The sequence below is a fragment of the Falco rusticolus genome, chromosome 4 (genome assembly GCF_015220075.1).
Source record: "Falco rusticolus isolate bFalRus1 chromosome 4, bFalRus1.pri, whole genome shotgun sequence".
In the NCBI taxonomy this organism is placed as follows: domain Eukaryota; kingdom Metazoa; phylum Chordata; class Aves; order Falconiformes; family Falconidae; genus Falco; species Falco rusticolus.
In genome coordinates, this window is record NC_051190.1 from 43,411,532 (window position 1) to 43,431,033 (window position 19,502).

The window sequence follows — 19,502 nt, forward strand, 5'->3', positions numbered from 1 at the left end:
CGGCGGCGGTGGTGGTGGCGGGCGGGGCTGGGCCGGGCCGGGCTGGGCCAGGCCGGGCCGAGCCAAGCCAAGGCGAGCGGCGGCCGGGCTGGTGCGGGCGCGGGATGGAGGTGATCAGAAGCAGTGAGTGAGCAGCCACCCTTGCACGCCCTTGCTCGGTTCACATCTCACGGCCGGCGGCGGGAGGATTCGAGCTGGCGGCGCAGAGGGTGTCCCTGGGCCCCGGCATCCCTTCCCTGGGCTGGCGGTGGGGTCCGGCCTCAGCCTCTCTTTCAGGGCGAAGAGGGTCCCAGTTGCTCCCCTCGCCCCTGAGGGCGGCGGGCGGGCCTCCGGCCGCGCCCCGGGGGTGAGGCAGCGGCGGGCGGGCCAGGGGGCGGCAGGCCCCGCCGGCCTCACCGGCCCCCCAGCCCGCCTGGGGGGCGACGGGCTGCCTAGGCAGTCGGTAGTAGTCTCAGGTGTGTTTTCCCCCTTTACCCGCAGATTTTAAGGATAACCTAAGCAAAGTCTACGAAGCTATTGAAGAGTCGGACTTCCTGGCCATTGATGGGGAGTTTTCAGGTACAGTCACGCCTGTGTTGTGCTGGATACCTGTCTGGGGCCCTGCTTTGCGCATGTAACGTATCTCGGTATTACTTTGAAAAAGATAAAGCTAAGGCTACCACAACATGAAACCACTTACTATACGTGTGATAGAAAGGCTTTGGTCAAATAAAGATATATGTCATACTCATGCTGCTTCTAGGCTCTCCCCACAGTAATCTTTTAATGTGTTAATTGCTTTCTGGCTGCAGCTCAGGAAAAAAATAATGAAGATTTTATGTGTGTGTCATAAATTCAAGAGATTGGGATAAATTAGGGGGGACCTGCAAGTTTTTGGACAGGGAAAGGCAGCAGTAAGAACTTTTATGTTTGTAAAACCCAGAGGGTCTATGCATCAGAGAGGTGTCTTAATGATTTGGGATACACGGCTCAGTCAACCATGAAACATAAATGTGATCAAGATGGGGTTTTGTTTGCAGTACTTTTGGAAATATGGTTGTTCTTAAGTATTGCTTAAGATGACGAAGTCATTCAATGCATTTACGAACAACACTCTTCCCATTTTTCATCTGGCTTTCATCCTGCTTTGTGCTGTAAAGGCCCATCAACATTATCTTGCTGGTAGGTCTTTTCATGTCACTATCATGTTGAACAGGAACCAGAGCAGCAGAGAGTTACTGCTAGAACACTACCATGGAACTGGTTAGCTTTTATGCTAACATGCGTACTTTTATGCAGCAGAAAATCTTTCTCAACTGAAATAATCTAAACATGTACGTTTAAGTGAAAACATTTTTCTTAAATTACAATTGTTGCATTTCTTTGCTGTGGCTAATTTTGAAAAGCTTACTCAAAGCAAACTGTTCTGCTTTTTCAGGAATCAGTGATGGGCCTTCAGTTAGTGCATTAACCAATGGCTTTGACACTCCAGAAGAAAGGTATCAGAAACTTAAAAAGGTAAAGTGTTTACCTTGACTAAAATGAAAATACTAGGAAGAAAGTTAGAGCTCCATAGTTCAGAGTGGATACAATGTTGGGAAACGTGACAGAGGTCTGTATGGTCAAGTTACCTAGAGCAGATGAGGATTGCTTGTTTCGTTGTCTCTACTAACACAAGAACTGGGGAGTGTTGCATTAAACTTGCAGAAGTCATGGTCAGAACAGACAGACAAACTTGATTCATCATGCAGGGCCTAATAGGTGTGTCGAACTTGTTAAAGGATGTTAAGAGTGTTAAAATTTAGCAGTTCAAGGAAGGACTTGGTAGGAGAAATTCAGCAACAGACAAACTGCATCAGGACTAGAGTCCTTCACAAACTACCTCCCTCTGCCAGCATGTACTGTTCGTAACAAAACTTAAATGCCAGCTGCCACCACTTCTGCCTCTGGAACACACACCAAAAAAAAGTGCTGGACAGTGCAGAAAGAGTTTTGAAAAACAGCCAAATGACCACAGGAGACGACATATGGTGTGTGAAGGTCAAAAGGTCAAAACTGTGATGTTTTGGATTGTGAGTTTGGTGTTTTTGTTGTGTGGTTGGTTTTTTTTTTTTCCCAAAAGAGAAAGGAATCAGAAAAGAGAAATGCTAAGCATCTCAGCGCATGCTGTTTCCTGAAGTGTCCAAGGTGTCAATAAACACTCTTTACTAATAGACTGTGAAGAGATATTGCAGGATGAGGGTATTCCTAGTTAGTGCTCCTGCGGGGAAATTAGGACAACAAATGGCAAAACCTGAGGTGGCTTTAACTTAAAAAAAACAACAACCAAAAAGCATAAAACTCCCAACCCCCAAACACTAAAGGAGACAGTAAAAGTAGAGACTAGTCTGCAGAGCATCCAGGAGGCTGGAGGGTGCCATATTCTCTTCACCTGGCTGAAAATGAGCTTTTGAATGCTTCAGGGTAGCTGACAATTCAGCTCTGCAGGCACGGTCAAGTCTCTGTTGCTCAGTGTAAGAAGAGGTCTGGTGTATTGGAAGCAGCCTGAAATTCCTTGTTGTCACATTCTTAAGACTTAACTCTTACCAGCTAATAAATTAACTTGGTTATTGATATTTTTGATCTTTATACTTAAAGATAAGAGGATGAATTTTGTACTTCCTGTTGTCACCCATTATTTTTTCCCTATGATAGAATTGAATAATTCTAAGTGTTCTTTGTGTTTAAAATGAGTGTTTGACCCTCAGGAGGAACGAGTCTTTCAGTGAGACTGCAATACTTATTTTCTTGTACACTTGCAGTGGTGTTAAAAACCTTTCCAATACTGATTCAACAATTGTGGAATACTAGAGGGGATGATGATAAAGTGCCTGGTGACTATGCTGGTACATCTATCATGTTATCCACTGTTAGCCACGTTGATTAGAAGAATACTAAATGTGTTGTTACATACATTTGAAAACTATATTCAGCCAGTGTCCCTCACAGCCTGCTCCCACAGTATGGGGATTGTAAATGAACGTTGAGAAGGAGGCTGACAGCTGCTTTAGATGCAGCATCTTGTGTGTGTGTGTGAGCAACAAGTGGAGAGAGATGAGACTTCCCTCAGTTCTTGTCAGTTTATGAAATGGAAGTGCATACTACAAATCATCTTTGGGCAATAGTAAGATGATCAAATGGGGATGAGAACTAGTTGAAAGACTCTGGTGTATTTGCTTCAAAATTACCAACAGAACAAACATTGGTTAGAAGATTCAGATTTGCTTAATTTTGAAATGGAGAGAAATAATATTTATGCACCTGGATTATCTTTAAATGTGCACAATTTTTATTCTCATGCAAAGTTTTCCTTTCCTTTGCAGCATTCTATGGATTTTCTGCTCTTTCAGTTTGGCCTTTGCACTTTTAAATATGATCATACAGAAGAAAAGTATGTTATTTTCTTATTCCTTGCTTTGTTAATTGAGGAATTTATGAAGTAATATTGATAAGCTGTATTGACATGCAACTCATCTTTTTCACAGGTATATAATGAAGTCATTTAATTTCTATATTTTCCCAAAACCCTTTAACAGAAGTTCACCAGATGTCAAATTTGTCTGTCAGGTTAGTAGAAAAACAAGTCTGATTTTGTTTGGTTATGGTATACCTGCAGCAAACTTCTAAAATACTTCCAGGCAAACTCTACATCATTGTAGAGGGAGAACTGGTTGGTTCTTTTAACCTTTTAAAAGGCGAAAAACATAACTTTCTGGTTTGTGGATTTTTTAAATAAATAAGCATCCATTTAGTAGCAATCCCTAAAAATGAGCTTTATGGGAATATCTTTGACTTCAGTATTTTAGTCTTGTCACAGATTATTGTGTGGTTTCTGGAACTGGAGATAATGTTCCAAACCTGGCAAGATGATTCTATACATAACCTGCCCTCCCCACCACGCCCCACCTCTTGTCTGACTTCCTGCTCGCTTGCTTGTTCTGTTTGGTGCTTTATTTCCATCTGCCTGTCTCACTTTCACTGCTTCCCAGGCTATTGCTAGCATTTTTCTGATCTCGGACTTGTTCTCCTGTAGCATGTTTTGCTTTCTTTAGCTTCCTCTCTTCACATAGCTCATTCTTTCATCTTTATGCTGTTTAGTGTATTTATTGTTCTTGTACTTTAGGAAAGTTGAAAGTAAATAACAAGAATAGTATAGCCTAAACTCTGTGTGGCTTCTTTAGGGTCACAAACTTGGTTGTTCTTGACTTTGGACTTTGTATACTGTCTTAAAAAGTGTAAAAATAACTGAGTTGATCTTTTTATGCCACAGATACTCTTGTCACTTGTAAAGCTATTTTCTTTTATTGCAGAGTTCAAGTATAGATTTTTTAGCAAACCAAGGATTTGATTTTAATAAAGTGTTTCGCAATGGTGAGTTTTTGTGGTTTTTTTCGTTCTTTCAATGTCAAGAAGAAAAAGGCAGTCATTTGTGTTACTACCTTAACACATAATGAAGTTCTTAAATTTTTTCTTAGCCGATCTACTGTTGTGCTGATAGTTACTCTTTTTCAAAAAACTCATTGTATAGATTCAACAGAATAGAATTCATATTTAGATAAGTGCTTTGTTGTTTGGGTTTTTTTGGTGGCTAAACATAAGTAGATAGAGTAACAAGTTATGTAGCTGTGTAATGGACCAGTAGCAACATTTCAGAAAATATATCTGTGCATTGTAGTAGGTGCTGCTGCAGTTTATTATTTAAGTGATGCAGATATCAAGGAAGAGGAGTACTAAATATTTTTGTGATTGTAATCTACAGCTCTGCAGTCCTCAGACTTGGGCCTTGTGCAGATGAGGCATATAGCTCTTCAAAGAGTCCAGTGGTACCAGCTAATTGGCATATGCTAGAAGGAAGCCTGCATAGACACAGATAAAGAATGGGGTCTTGAACAAATGACTGGAAGGGAAGGATATGTTTTAAGCCTTCAGGGGTGTAATACTGGCAAATGCTTAGTTAGTAATAAGTCTTAGCTAAATCATACATCCCTAATTTATCTCTAATTATGATGAGCTTTTAAATGTGTTCTGCTGTTCTGTTTGTTTGTTTTGTTTGTTTTTTTAAGGAATTCCATATTTAAATCAGGAAGAAGAAAGACAGCTAAGGGAACAGTATGATGAAAAACGTTCTCAGGCCAATGGTGCAGGATCTCTGTCATACATTTCTCCTAATGCCACAAAGTGTCCTGTAACAATTCCTGAAGATCAGAAAAAATTCATTGAGAAAATAGTGTAAGTAAACTTGTTTAATATGCTGTGATGTTGTTGAAACTAAAACATAAACAGTAGCGACATGTATGATGAAGCTATTTTTATTACTTCACTAGCTGTGCAAGAGTTTTCTTTGTGCTTTCTTGTCTTTTGGGGAGAGCTGTAAACATCATAAAAAGGGAACAGTAGACATACAAGCAAATAATCTGTTTCTTCCAGGGAACAGATAGAAGACTTACTAAAGAATGAAGAAAATGAAAGTTTGGAACTGGAGCCGTGTACGGGGTCAGTTTCTGAAATTACGTATCTTCTAAAATAAATATTATTTTGGCCGTGTAAAATTACATGAGTGACAAGGAAGAACAGTATCTTTACGTGGGTTAACTTGAGCAAATTCTACATTTGGCTGATCTCTTAAGGTTGAGAAAACGTAGCAATTTATATGGATATCATACTCTGCTTGCATCTAGTGACAACATACTTAAGTATAGCAAAGGAGTGTCTTGCATATGTGAGCCTCTTGCTATTGCTGAGGTGCTCCATAAGCCTTGGATGTGCATTTTATAAACATGTTTCTCAAATCTATTGAGCTGTTGGTTATTCATAGTTGACACTGCGTATTGAAACTTGTTTTGGCGGGTCTCCTTCCCTAAGTCAGTTTAGCTTTGGAATCCAGGTCTTTAGAGAGTACGGTTATTTTAAAAATAATTTAAAAATTGCATTTGGAAATACTAGAATATTGTGAAGCTGGGGGTAAGGTAACATCGCTGTATCTGTATTTAGTAATCATGACTACAGAATATTTGCTTTTGAGAAGATAGGTGGATAACTGTACAAAATGATGCAAATGCCTTTACAGCTTGGCAACTGAACATCAGGGTTCAGTAAAACCCTTCCAAGCCTATAGGTACTGGTAGCAGTGACTTAGGCTTTAAAAATATTTATACAAATGAACATGGAGCCAGCTTTAACTGAGCATTATTGCTTTGAAACACTTTTATAAGAGGAGTATTAGTAACACAATTTTCTTTTGATTTTAGATTTCAGAGGAAATTAATTTATCAGACCTTGAGCTGGAAGTAAGTTACTGGTAATATTGCCTTACTGTATTTTTGTTAGTATTTCTGATAAGAAATCTGGGTAAGATCTGAACTACTTAACTCAGAGGCGATTCATTTAGATTTTTTTCCTTTGAGAGAAGACTTTTATGATGTTCTGAAGATAAATTGCATTAAATAAGTTTGTGATGATTCATCTGAATATTTTAAAGCTTAGTATTTTATCATTCTGATCTAAAATCTGTGAATAGAACAGCACAACCTAGAATTACGTGTCAAATGCAACTTGACAGGTTTTTAGTGAACAGAAGGTACATGTGCTTATATAGATTGTGGGCTTTACTTGAAAAACTACTAGTTCTGTAGTAGGTACTGGTATGTTTGTAGTTTTCTGTTAGATGCCGAGGATAAGCATTTCTGATGACTTAAAAATCCTAATTTTAGTAGTAATTCTCTTCTCCTTTCTTGGCTTTATTCCTCATCTTTGCCTAAATATATCCCCTAAGGCCTTAGGAGAAACTGTAAGGCTGTAGAGATTTTCATTATTCTGACTGTACTAGTAAAATGTGGAAAATTTTTTTTGTAAATCTAGTTAATTCAATGTTGCAACAGTATCTGGCACTTTGCTGCTTACACTGAAAGTGGATAAAATAAAGCTTTCTATAAAATGGAATCTCAAGAAGTGAGCTTGAGAGCTAATCTGAAAAAAGAGGTGTGTTTTCAGGAATTTTTCTGTATGAAATTTTTAATGTAGTGGTAGAATATCTATAGCTTCCGGTAGCACATAGTGTTTTGTTTGTCAGATACTTTTTCTGGCATCTTCTCTCAGTGGATGGAAGAGTGTGTTCATGAACTGTATTTATTTTAATATTCAGCTGTGTGTATACAGCTGTGTACATTGCGTGTGTTTATTGGCAAGAGGAAGCAAAGTTGTGAAGTTAGCATGGAGATAATGAAAGCAGAAAACTCTGGAGTTACTGATTGCCCTTGTGTCCTGAACTCTTCACAGGTAATTTTCTCCATTGAAGAGTTCTGTTATGCAAGACTGTTTTGATGCATGCAAGGTCTGTGACATGGAACAGCTTGGAAGTGAGGTCTAGGTTCAAAATTGTGTGAGAAATCAGGGTCGAGAGGACACAATAGTATTCTAGTATGTGTTCTCTAGTACTAGTTTTAGTAGTAGCCAGAGGATGAAGGAAACATTCTGGTTCTGTGGTGGTTATATAATTGTAGTAAGTTTATTGTAATGGGAAGATCAGAGTAATACCTACTTGTTAAGCAGTGAAAGACAATATTCTTTGGCCTTGCTGTTGGTGTGAATCTGTGTGGCTCTGTGTATGGTAGTACTTTGGTAATTGAATGTGATTGTGGCAGAATGATGCAGCTGTGTAGCAGAGGTAACAACACGTATTAATATTTTCTGTTACAGCTTACTGTTAACAGGAAGGTTTGTTTATAAGAATAAGTGACATATGAAAGGCATGCAGTCACAAAGAAGCTGTGTTGTGGCTGCAAGTAAATTGGTGCTTTCTCACTCATTTTGGCTTTGTATTTCTTGAAAGCAGAGATTCTAGATTGTGAAGAAATATCTAGATGGTGCTTACTTAATATTACTAAAAGAAGTTGTTACAGGTTCCACAGCAATAGAATGTGAAATCTCGTAAGAAAATACAGTTTCGTGCTAGCTACTGTTAAATAATGTAAGGAGGCCAATTTAGCTAGCTTATTGCTTCAAATTTTTTATTATTTTAAATTACAAAGGAACTTTTAATGGTTCTTTTGCACTTAAGACTTACAGTAATAATGAAACTTGAAATTATCAAAGCACTGTTGTGATACACTGTATTTACTTTTCATTTGTTTTGACGTAGGTATCCAAAAGGTATCCATGTTGAAACTCTGGAGTCAGATAAGGTAACAAGGCATGTTACTGCCCATAACATCTGCTGTGTTTAAATAAAATTGTATTTCTCACTTCTACCAACTCTCCTAACTTTTAGATATAACTTGTTTTATTATGCAGAATGAAAAACATTTTAAATGGAATAAAATGAACTAGTTTCTAAATGTTAAATCTGACCAGCATATGAAGTGTAAACATGTATTTGTGTGGCTTAATAGTCTTACTTTTTAGTGTCCTTTTTTTAAAAAAAATATTTTAAAATGTAGTGGATCTGAAGTTCAAGATTGGTGGAAGTAGATCTTGATCTTAGAGGAAAAATAGTAGCATCACATGTTATATCCTCACTTTCTAGCACAAATCTCTGCTTCAAAAGACACTTGAAATTCACTGTTTACAAGGAAACCCCGATAACCTTTCTTCAGTAGAAAGTAGATTTAGTAAAAGTTAGGATTGGTGGATGAATCTTATACAGCTTTCTAAAGTAGGCTTTTGGGAGTAGGTGATAAAATGGTGCTTAAAATAGAAACAGTCATGGTGGCAAGTAACTGCTGCTGAGGTGTGACTTCGTTTTTGTTACAATGTAAATATAGAGAAACTTGCAGTGGTCTTAAATATGAACTTCTCAGAGTTATTCCTCAAACTGTACATTTTTTATTTTAGAAGGAGAGATATATTGTTATTAGTAAGGTAAATGAAGAAGAACGGAAAAGAAGAGAACAGCAGAAACAAGCAAAAGAACAGGTAAATAAGTACCATTTCATTAGTTTAGGTGAAAGAGGGAGGGGGAGAATCTATGACTTCAGTCAGCTATGCAAAATTGTGTGGTAGGGTTTGGTAGTATTTCCCTTTTGTTTGGCTGTGTATGTTGTTTGAAATTGGTCCTCCAAATTCTACCAGATAACTTGGGCTTTGCAATAGAGCATGAAGAGTTGCAAGACAGTCTGCAAAATTTTACAGAATGAGTAGCTGTGAAATACTGAACAAATGTTCTCAAGCAGTGAATTCCTCCTTAGGTGAATCTGCTCTATCAGAGAAGAGTGGTCTAGTAATAGGAAAGTCAATTCGCATATATTAGTGCTGTATAACAACAGTCATTGCAAAAAGTCTTGCAGAAATTCTCAAGCAAGTTTTCATGTTATTTGGATTCACAGCCTGTCCTTGGAGTAGCATTCTGTTACAAAACTTGCTTGCTCTTAGTTGTCTGAGTTAAAATTAATTTTAACTGTACAATTGTGCTGTACAATTAATGTCATCTGATTTTTCTTGATAGAAACATGCTGCACATGACTACTGTAGTAACAAGTTGATTGGAAGGTCATGTCTGGTGTGTTCAGGCACTCTCGTTTATGGTACTTGATATTTTAACTTACTGAGTCTGATGCAAGTTTCAAGAAGTCGTAAGACTTGAGTTGTGGGAGTTCTTGATCACACTCTTGTGATTTGTGCCCACATATCACAAGATAAAGTTTCAAGATAAAGTCAATTTGGGTGGAGCAGATAACACTTGCATGCAGAATGCCTCTTAAGAGGGAAAGAGATACCTAACAGATCTCAACTAATGTGACAACTTTTTCCAAAAGGCAAGTTAGGGACAATTTGCTACTACAGCAGATTTTTCTGAAGTGGCCTTTATAGGTGTATTACTCTGACTAGTGGCGTTCAGAGCTGAACGAAAATAACAGTGAATGTTTTTATCGTATTTCACTTCTGGTTGAACAAAGACAGATAATGCAAGGGAGAAATTACTTCCTTAGACTGGAAAAAGAAAAACCTCTTCCAGAAAAAATTCTTTAAGTGAAACTAGAATGGATGCTGTAGTCAGATCCCCACAAACCAATCTAAGTTCGTTTAAAATGTGTAACTCGTATTATATAATACTGTATTTGTGTAATATTACAGTTGTATAATCTTCTTGGTTTTTTTATATAAATAGTGAAGAATGTTTCTTCCCTAGTCTCCACGTTAGCATAAAAATACAATGATTTAATAGAAATAATCAGGATTCAACCTGCTGCATTTTATAAGAATATATGTAAAAAATATGGTTGAAGATACATAGGTTGATTTTATTTTTTTGAACTGTGCAGTCTAATAGTTGTTGGACACTGTTGAAGACAGTGTAGTGATGATGAACTACAGCTGTGTTGACCTGGTTGGGGTGAAGCTAACTTCCTTTGCAGCAGCCCTTACATCGCTGTGCTTAGCATTTGTGGCTAAAAGTGTTGATACCATAACAAGTGTTTTGGCTACTGCTGAACAGCACTTGCACAGTGTCCAGGTTTTCTGTCTCTCTTCCACTCTCCCCCAAAACCAAGTAGGCTGGGGGGGGTGTGGGCAAGAGGTCGGGCGGAGGTGTCCATGGTTATGGTGTTTATCTTCCCAAGCAACCTTTAAGCATGCTAGGGCCCTGCTTCCTGGCAAGTGGCTTGACATTTGCCTGCTGATGGGAAGTGGTGAATGGATTCCTCTTTCTGCTTTGTTTGTGCATGTAGCTTTTCCTTTTCTTGCTAAACTGTCATATTGATCCATGAGGGGTTTTTGTGGTTGGTTTGTTTGGGTTTTTTTCCTTTTGTCCTCCCTGTGCCCCAGGAAAGGGGAGTGAGCAAGAGGCAAAGTGAGTGTTTGGCTTCTGGCTAGGGTCAACCTACCACAATAGCTTGTAACTTGCCCTACTTTACAGTGAAGTAGAGCTACATATAAAACTGCAATTCTGTCAGCAGTGTCCTGCTTTGATGTCATATATCTTCCAAATACTGGCATTTCCTCTGTGGTCTGTGCTTGGTTATGTTGAGAAACAGTTTGAGCCAAACTGTTATATCTGCCAGTTTGCAGTTTTGACAATATTTGTGTTTGTTTCATTAATGTTAGAATCTTTGCTTACAGGAAGAATTGAACGATGCGGTAGGATTTTCCAGAGTCATTCATGCTATTGCTAATTCTGTAAGTTAACATAATTTTTAATTACCTTCGGTTGTAAGAAAAAAAAAAATTCAAAGAAAGAATTCCTTTGCTGTTACATGTTGGAAGATAAGGTAAAATACAGGCTGAAGTGGTTTATCTCTTTTTTTTTCTCCTTTTCTCATAAGTCAGTGTTGCTTCCTGTTTTACAACGATTGAGTATGGTATGTTAAGTAAGCTCTTAAATTAATGACATGAACGACCTCATTATCTGTAAGAGTCAACAGTACCGATTTCTTAGGGCTCTTAAGAAGTAACTAAACTTTGAAGGGCTTTTTTTTTCTCTGTCCCCAAAAGATTATTTTTTTGTTTGGTTTTGGTTTTGTTTTTTTTATTTTTTCCCTGGCAGTTAAAGGCTTAATCTGAGAAGGTCATCTGGTTCACTTCTACGTACTTAGTTAAAATAGGCTATAGTTTTACATCTGTCCCCTTCAGCCCAATTATTTTTATGTAGTTGTTACAGCCTGCTGTGTAGAAAAATACCCAAACACACACATATTGTTTCCTCTAGCAAGTGGAGGATGCAGGGAAGCAGAAAAGGTTGTCATGTCAAATGAATCAAAGTTAACATTCAAAAAAATTCTTGTACTTTTTCAAGAAGGGACTTGCTTCTACAGCATCTGGCATGAAAGATTATGCACTGTGAGAAGCCAGATCATGCCCCTAATAACTATCATATATTTACAACAGTAAAGAATATATTGTGAGTTGTTGTACAAGTTGTAAATTAAAAGGTAGTGGACTGAGGAATCATTTGACTTAAATCTTAGATTACATTTGGAAACCAAGTTATAAGTAGCTATTCTAGCACATCTTCTCAACATTTCAAGCTGCTGCTGAAGGCTTTGATAAGTGGTTGGGAGTGGAGGAAAAAGTGGGTGCTCTGAGAGAGTGGAGAGGAGTCTGTGGGGCAGGCAGAGAGCAAATGGGGAGGTTAGATTTGTATTTGTTCCCAGCTGCCCTTGGCTGGTGCCTGGGATAGGTGCTTTTCACATATTGCTCTTGCTGCGGCCGTGGTTGGAAGTGTAACTAACATTTAACGTTCTTCTCACAGGGCAAGCTTGTTATTGGGCACAATATGCTGCTGGATGTTATGCATACTATACACCAGTTCTATTGTCCCCTACCTGATGTAAGTAATCTTCTGAGTGTTCAGAGGATGAAATAATTTGTGTTTAGTCTCGCCTCCAAACTTTCTTGTGAGTGGAAGCATATGACAGTCTATTAAGAACAACAGAAAAGTATTTTAAAAAGAGCACTTCTTCAGTGCCACTGACGTATTTTCCTAAATCTTCACGTAGAAAGCTTGGGTGGATTTATTTCTTCTCCTTTACGTTTTTAAAATGTTCAAATTAAATGTTGGAATTGAATTGTGGTTTCTGTTCATATCTCTTAGTCCCTCAGAAACTGCTTGGGTTGACTGATTACCTGCCATTGCAGGTAAATTTACCTTACTGACTTGTTAAGTTACTCGTGTGGGGCTTCAGCATTATCATGTGGCATTTTCCCCCTTGTAGTTTACAAAGTGGGAATACACATTTTCATATAATTCGGGTCAAGAGGTGGAATGTCTTGAGTAATTAGAGGGAGTGTATTTTCATGACTGCAGTAGGCCAGTCTAATGGCTCATGACTGCAATAGTCTTAACAATTAAGTAAAGCTGAGCTATGCATTAGAACCGAGGACGTTGTCTGAAGCAGCCAAAGGTCTCATTAGAAGGCTGGCTCGCATGATAGTTATATCACTTGCAGTTGTCAAGGGCTTGTGGGTATTATGGGAAAGGCTTGGTTATGAGGTGGGAGAAGGGAGTCTGGGATTTGTTCAGATGGTGTTGGGACATAAGCAGTTGTCAGTTGTTCCTGTACTTTTGACACTTGGAAGGTCTAAACCTGCAGGCAGTCAGCTGTCCACCTGGAGTGACTGTATGTATTCCATTGACGTACTAAATGCTGGGAACACTTAACTGTAACTGTTAACACAGCTGCAGTTAGATTTAGTCTAGGTTATATAATAAGATAAAGTATTGGAGGTGATAGAACACTTATGAATCACGACAAATCAGAAATAATTAGTCTGTAGTTCTGTGTAATTGCAGGTGGTATTTATGGTAATGCTGATGAATGTGTCTCTTAGGAGGTGAGAATTCAGTCACTGTATCTCAGTTTTAGAAGCTGATTATATAGTTGTAGCTACTGCTGTTGTCCTGAGACTGATGAACAGTTAACTTATTTGGATTTTATCTTCTGGTTTTACATTAAATTAGGACCTAAGCGAGTTCAAGGAAGTAACATCATGTGTCTTTCCCCGGTAAGTCCTTAGTTCAAAATGTCAACAGCTTTAATATTGTTTTAGCAAGCTGATACTGTTTGTCCTAGCCCTGTAACCTAGCTGTTACTGGAAACAAATCTGGGAGCAAATTAGATAGTTTTTCAAGTATTCTATTCTGTATCTCCTCGTTTTCAGAAAATCAGCACTGCTGTTCTAATTCTTGGCAGAACAAGCAGTTTTGCTATCTTGTTGTTTTTGGCGTGGCGTTTGGTGTTCTGAATCTGCACTACATTTGGAACAAGACTTATTTGCTACTTATTGTTTGTATCTCTTGTTATTGCTTAGTTGCTGTCCTTTTTCACGCTGAACAAAGCCGAGGAGTGTTTTGGCTGCTCTGAGATCTGAGAGTAATTTTTCAGTAGGGTGAAATTGCTGTTACCCAGCTAATACACCAAAACATTTCTGAGGATTTGACAATGTGGACATTGTTCTGTTTCAACTCACTTATGTCTGTCTTTGTTCCTAGGCTATTGGATACTAAACTGATGGCAAGTACACAACCTTTTAAGGTAAATTTAAGATAATGTTATAGAATGATTTGAGGATATGAGTTTGCTTTAAGTGTGTATGGAAACAAATTATTATTTTGTTTAGAGAAAAATGTCTAACAATGTTTTCTGTGATGCTCCTTTTTTTGTAAAAGAATGCTTTTTCTTAAAACCCCTTATCCAAACTTACAATATATTTAGAATACAAGTTTTTACTTTTGTACAAGTGGTTTTTGTGTTTATTGCAGTTTTAAGGTAACTTGGCAGCTTTGAATTCCAAAAAACGTAACATTTTTGCTACTTAAAATGTGATTATCAGATTTTTTTATCTTGTAAATCAACACAAGACTGCATGTCTCCTCAGGAGGAAAAAAATGTTATTCATGAACAAATAGGACCTGAAAGCTGCTTGTATACTCAAAGCTTTAGAATATTGTGAATGCTGACTTAGATTTGTCTAGAAAAAGATTCTTGAACATCATCATTAGGTTCTGTTGTGGCCTGCTGTTCAGTGGGTAGTCAGCAGGAAAAAAAAATTGCAGGTTTCTTTTAAAACCTCTTGCAGCATGAATTTTATTCTTCCAGAGAATTATTGGGATAAGTGATCATACTTTCTTGCTTTCCTGTGTGCCTTTGGAATGAATGAATTAAAAACCATGCTGGTGAAGCAGCATCTATCTTTCTGCGTATGTCTCTGACTTTAGAGCATTGCATAACAGAAAATCTCATTAAAGTATACTTAGATATTTTCAGGTTTGTCTTGCATACTATTGTAGTAAAAATAAAGGCTTCTGTATTCTGAAAATTCGATCCTGCACAAGCTTTATGTTTGGTACAGTTATGTTGATATTTGTAATTTTTACAGTAGATGCTTGGAGTTTAGGCTGTTGTTGTCAAATGGTGCTTTGGGATGGCAATATAATGCATCATTTGAGCTTGTTCATTCTACTGACCTCTTGATAAGTTTTCAGACAGTAGACTTTGATCAACTGTAAACAGCTGTCTTGATTTAGAACCAAAGGAAGTTTTGTCCTTGTAAATTTCATACAACTAAGATATTGTGTGAGATTTTTTTCCCCACTTGTTACTGATTCTGCATGAATTTTCTTTGTCATACTGATTGACAATGTATATTTGATTAAGAACTTCAAGAAGTTTGAAGATATTAATAATCTGTGTATCTTTTGGTGACATTTTTTATGTGTATATATAGATACAGTATTGCAACTCAGCAAAGCTGAAATGTAGGAGCAGCTTTCTCATTGTCAGGCTTCTTTTACTGTCTTATTACATTACTTGAAATCGGCAGTATTTACACTTACAAAACTGTTGAAGAATGTCCAGTCATCAAGCACACTTCAGTACTCGCTTTGAAAGCCTTCAACCACTATGATCGATATTTAGGATATTTTGCCTTGCTGTTTGTGCTTTCTTTTTCCCTGCCATGTAGGAACCGTGCATGGAACCTGATTCAAATAGAAATATTACTTTGGTATAATTCATCATCAAGAATTCTGAAAAGTATTAATAAATGCTTGTGACTCGTTATGTTGTAGGTGAGACAAGTTAACTTTTTAAAATATGTCTTGACAGACTTCTCTGGTGTATTAGTTTGAAATGAGGCTATATATAAATCTTTAGACAGCACAAGATGGCAGCAGTAAATACTCATTTTATCCTATTTGATTTCAGTTTCCAGGGAAAATGTGCTTGGCATTGGCAGTTAATGATGTCTTTTCTTGCAGGAGATCATTAATAATACATCCCTTGCAGAACTAGAAAAGCGTTTGAAAGAGGTTCCATTCAGCCCTCCTAAAGTTGGTACGGATTAATCAAAATGGTCTTATTTCTGAAATGTTTTCCTCTTTCAGAGGAAAGAGAGTGCTTTGATTATTTTTGTTCTTGATCTGGAATGTGAATTCATCTATTAATAGTTAGTGTTTTGATGAAAGGGACTTTAAAGGTGGACAATATACATATGTGCAGTTATATTTAGAGCTGTTGGTGGAAGTCAGTAGGAATCCTTCCACTTTATTTCAGGTAATAGAAGAATGGATGTATTCAGTGAACAGCAGTTACATCATCTTTTAATGATGGCATTTTGGTTTTTAGGTTGAATTTTGATGACTAACCTGAAATTGTTTTAAAACAGTTTCATTTGGTGTTACTGTCCTTCACATCAAAGCTGGAGCATTCTAATAGGCCCTTGGACAGAACCAAGGAAGCGTACACAGTAGTGATTAGTCAGGTGTGTTTTAGAAATTTATTAAAATTCCTTTAGAGCTTTCTATGCTTTGAGGTAAATGAAAGGATGTTTAATCAAAGGGCAAGCTTATCTCAAGGTTCTGGAATTTTTCTTAAGCTGCTGATTTAGAAAAGGGAGGGCAATACTGAACAGTAGAGTATTTTGGAAGGGGAAGACTCAATGCATAATCAAAACCAAGGTAAGTGATGCTTTTTTATATTGCTGAATGCGCAGAGCAGATTTACTTAAGCTGTAGTAACGAGAGATAATAAGATGGATAATCTACAATCTTCCTGGACCATAAGCAGGAGCTGTTGGTGCCTAGACCCTAAGTAGTATCATGAATATGGAGTGTACAATAATTGCATGCAGACCTTGTACTGGCGTAGCCTCTGTCACTTTTTCTCAGGATGTAACATAATTTTGCAGCTGTCCAGTACTATTTTGGGTGATGTAATATAAAATAAGAATCTTACTGTATTTTTTTCTTGAGCAAAATATGACCATTATTGTTAACTGACTCAGAAGTGTTAATATTTAATCAGGGATAATTAATGTGGTTCAGAACATCCAAAGCAAAGCATGTTTTAACTGTTAATTTATGTTTTCTTTTGGATATGTAACTATTAAAAAAAAAAAAATCAAGCACTAAGGAACGTCCTTTTCGGCTCAGCCAGTATAGCTTAACATTGTTTGTCTAATCTCGGACAACTTAATTTTTTAAATAAACATTACAAGGACTCATCTGGAAAAAGGCCTGATGTTTCTACTCTAGTTCTATATACAAAATTTGGATTCAGGTTTCTTATTACAAAATACAAATATATCTGCTTACATATTTATATTGTGTAAGTTACGCTGCTAGTATGTTTGTATCAATATTTTAAATTCTGGTATGTTTAATTATTGTTTTAGCTTCTTTTGATAGGCTGAATGCAACAAATTAAGGTACATACTGAAACATGAATTCTGTAATTCTGTTTAATGTGAGGTTCATGATTCTGGCTTTTTAAACAGTTAACTTTATTCTTCCAGTTCTATTCTCAGTATAACTCATAGGGGGAAATAAGCCAGCTTTTTAGAAGTTGAGAAGCTAGACAAAGGGGTGAAACAACTTCAGTGCTGGGAGTGGGAAAAAATTAAATGACAAAGAAGAATGTGTGATATGCACATATTTCTCTGTTGCTGAGATAGGGTACTTCCAGACACTTCTCTTCAGAAAAGTACCTGTTAAGGTTTCCACTTTCAGAAGTGATTCAAGGGATACTTCTCCAGCTTTTCACAGAAACACCAAATGTGACTGTCAATAAAGTCATCAATAAAGAATTCTTTAAACACTTAGTTCCATCTTCATCATTTAAATAACTCAAAATCTGATCACACGTCAATCTGATGGTTAGCAAGCAGGTTAATATTCAAGTTTTCAATTGACCTGAATGTCTTATTTTTTTAAATGCAAGACAGTCAAGAAAAAAACAAGCTGTGTGGGGAATCCTGCTGTCATTGTATTAGAATTAATACTCCATTTTGGCTAAGTACGTCTGTGAATGGATAGTTTTTTAGTAGAAAGAAGTTTCTACCCTAGGAGCCTATTCTTTTTGAAAAATAAAATCCCAAACTGGGCTTTTTTCAAACTTCTGAGATTTCAGAACTTCTGAATTTTCAGAAAATCATATAAATTAACCAAATTATGTTTGGCTGTGACAAAATAAGCATGTGGGTAGAGCATAGACATCTGCCTTTAACTTTCGTGATAATGTGTTTACAAATATTTTTTTTTTCTCCTCAGAAAGTGCAGAAGGGTTTCCAAGTTATGATACAGCTTCTGAACAACTTCATGAAGCAGGATATGATGCTTACATTACTGGACTGTGCTTCATCTCTATGGCTAATTTCCTAGGTATCTACGTAGTCTTTTTCAAACCTTCTCTTTAGTGTGCTGTCTGTAGCTGCTATGTACTGAATTTCTTCTTCGTTCATCAGGTTCATTCCTCAGTCCTCCGAAAAACCATGTGTCTGCTAGATCAAAACTCATTGAACCTTTTTTTAACAAGTAAGTAGCTGTCAAATTAGAAGACCTGCTAAAACGTGGAAATAAGACACGAGCCTTAGAATATGTATCTCTAGCCTCAGAATCAATGGCTAACTGCATTTTTCCTTACACTTCAGTTTTGATTGGCTTTCTGGTTCACACTAGTAACACTGCAGAGAGGCCGGAGGTTGTAAAGTGAATACCTTCTGTTTTGAAGAGAATGGTTTACTTTATGCCAACCTGTAAAAGGACACTTAAAAGAATACCTGGACTGCTTTAAATGGCCTTGTCCATGCCAGTGTTGAGAATATGTTTACAATTTGGAAAATTGTCTCTGGAGTAATCTCTGGGAGTAGTGGAACTGAAGAAAAACTGGTCAGGTATTCTTTATGTTGTAGGACGCTGTCAGAAACTGGTGATAGTTAAAACCGAGCACACTAAAATGTCTGGAAAAACTAAAATATACCTACTGTAATACTGATCCAAATAACGCAAAGCTATTGTATTAACATTATCAGGTAACCCATTTTTAAGAAGGTATAATAAACACATATGATGAGTAGTTTACGGGATGATGCTATGATCAGTATTTTGCTTTTTGAACTGGATCTTCATGCAAAATCCTGGAACAAATTGAAGTAAGACTTGAGATATCTAGAAGTCTTTATGCACAGATTTGATTCCTTGTGTTTTTAGTCTGTAGATTTTACCTTATGAAAGCTTCTAAAGATAGTATAACCTGTCACATAAAGGGAAAGGAGTTGAAATTAAAAAGCTGTTAGAGCCTTAGTCTGTCTGTTTGTTTGCTTGTTTAAATTCAGGAGAAACCCATCCTTTCAAACCCTATCATATAGGGGTCGGCAAAAATAATTACTTTAGCTTCAGATGGCCCACACTAATGGGGGAATAATTGTGACTGATGGCTTTTAGCTTTCATCAGTCTGGAAACCAAATTAACGTATCGAGAGCAGTTAGGTGATTCTCCTGACACTGAGATGTGTGAGGCAGTGCCTCCATATATTCTAGCAGACATTATAAATTATATGTACATTCCTTAGGTTGAACATGGACCCACAGTGACAGCTTGATTTGCATGTGAAGATGATGATAGATCAGCATCATTTCATTTTAAGATAGGACTTGCCACAGGATTATTTTCAGTAATACCAGCACACACACTCGCCAACTAGTAGATGCAAATTGAGGGGGTTATTTTTTCAATCATTAACCAAAATGCTTTCAGTTCTTTCTAGAGATGCATGTC

The 19,502-nt window shown here is 37.2% G+C and overlaps 1 protein-coding gene across 5 annotated transcripts in view; it reads left to right on the forward strand.

Moving 5' to 3' along the window:
- Window positions 1–16: 16 nt before the first annotated feature.
- PARN (poly(A)-specific ribonuclease) overlaps window positions 17–19,502 on the forward strand; it is a 60,360-nt gene continuing 40,874 nt past the window's right edge. For 2 of the 5 annotated variants that reach the window (XM_037384206.1, XM_037384207.1), the window contains exons 1-18: window positions 17–123; window positions 481–558; window positions 1,418–1,497; window positions 3,342–3,409; window positions 3,504–3,585; window positions 4,329–4,389; window positions 5,082–5,247; window positions 5,446–5,511; window positions 6,267–6,305; window positions 8,156–8,198; window positions 8,848–8,928; window positions 11,071–11,127; window positions 12,200–12,277; window positions 13,409–13,452; window positions 13,940–13,982; window positions 15,707–15,782; window positions 17,996–18,106; window positions 18,190–18,259. In XM_037384206.1, the coding sequence (XP_037240103.1) occupies window positions 105–123; window positions 481–558; window positions 1,418–1,497; window positions 3,342–3,409; window positions 3,504–3,585; window positions 4,329–4,389; window positions 5,082–5,247; window positions 5,446–5,511; window positions 6,267–6,305; window positions 8,156–8,198; window positions 8,848–8,928; window positions 11,071–11,127; window positions 12,200–12,277; window positions 13,409–13,452; window positions 13,940–13,982; window positions 15,707–15,782; window positions 17,996–18,106; window positions 18,190–18,259 (1,262 nt within the window). In that variant the 5' untranslated portion in view covers window positions 17–104. Of the gene's footprint in view, window positions 128–480; window positions 559–1,417; window positions 1,498–3,341; window positions 3,410–3,503; window positions 3,586–4,328; window positions 4,390–5,081; window positions 5,248–5,445; window positions 5,512–6,266; window positions 6,306–8,155; window positions 8,199–8,847; window positions 8,929–11,070; window positions 11,128–12,199; window positions 12,278–13,408; window positions 13,453–13,939; window positions 13,983–15,706; window positions 15,783–17,995; window positions 18,107–18,189; window positions 18,260–19,502 lie in introns of all 5 variants that reach the window. The other 3 variants (XM_037384210.1, XM_037384208.1, XM_037384209.1) reach the window with 3 other exon arrangements.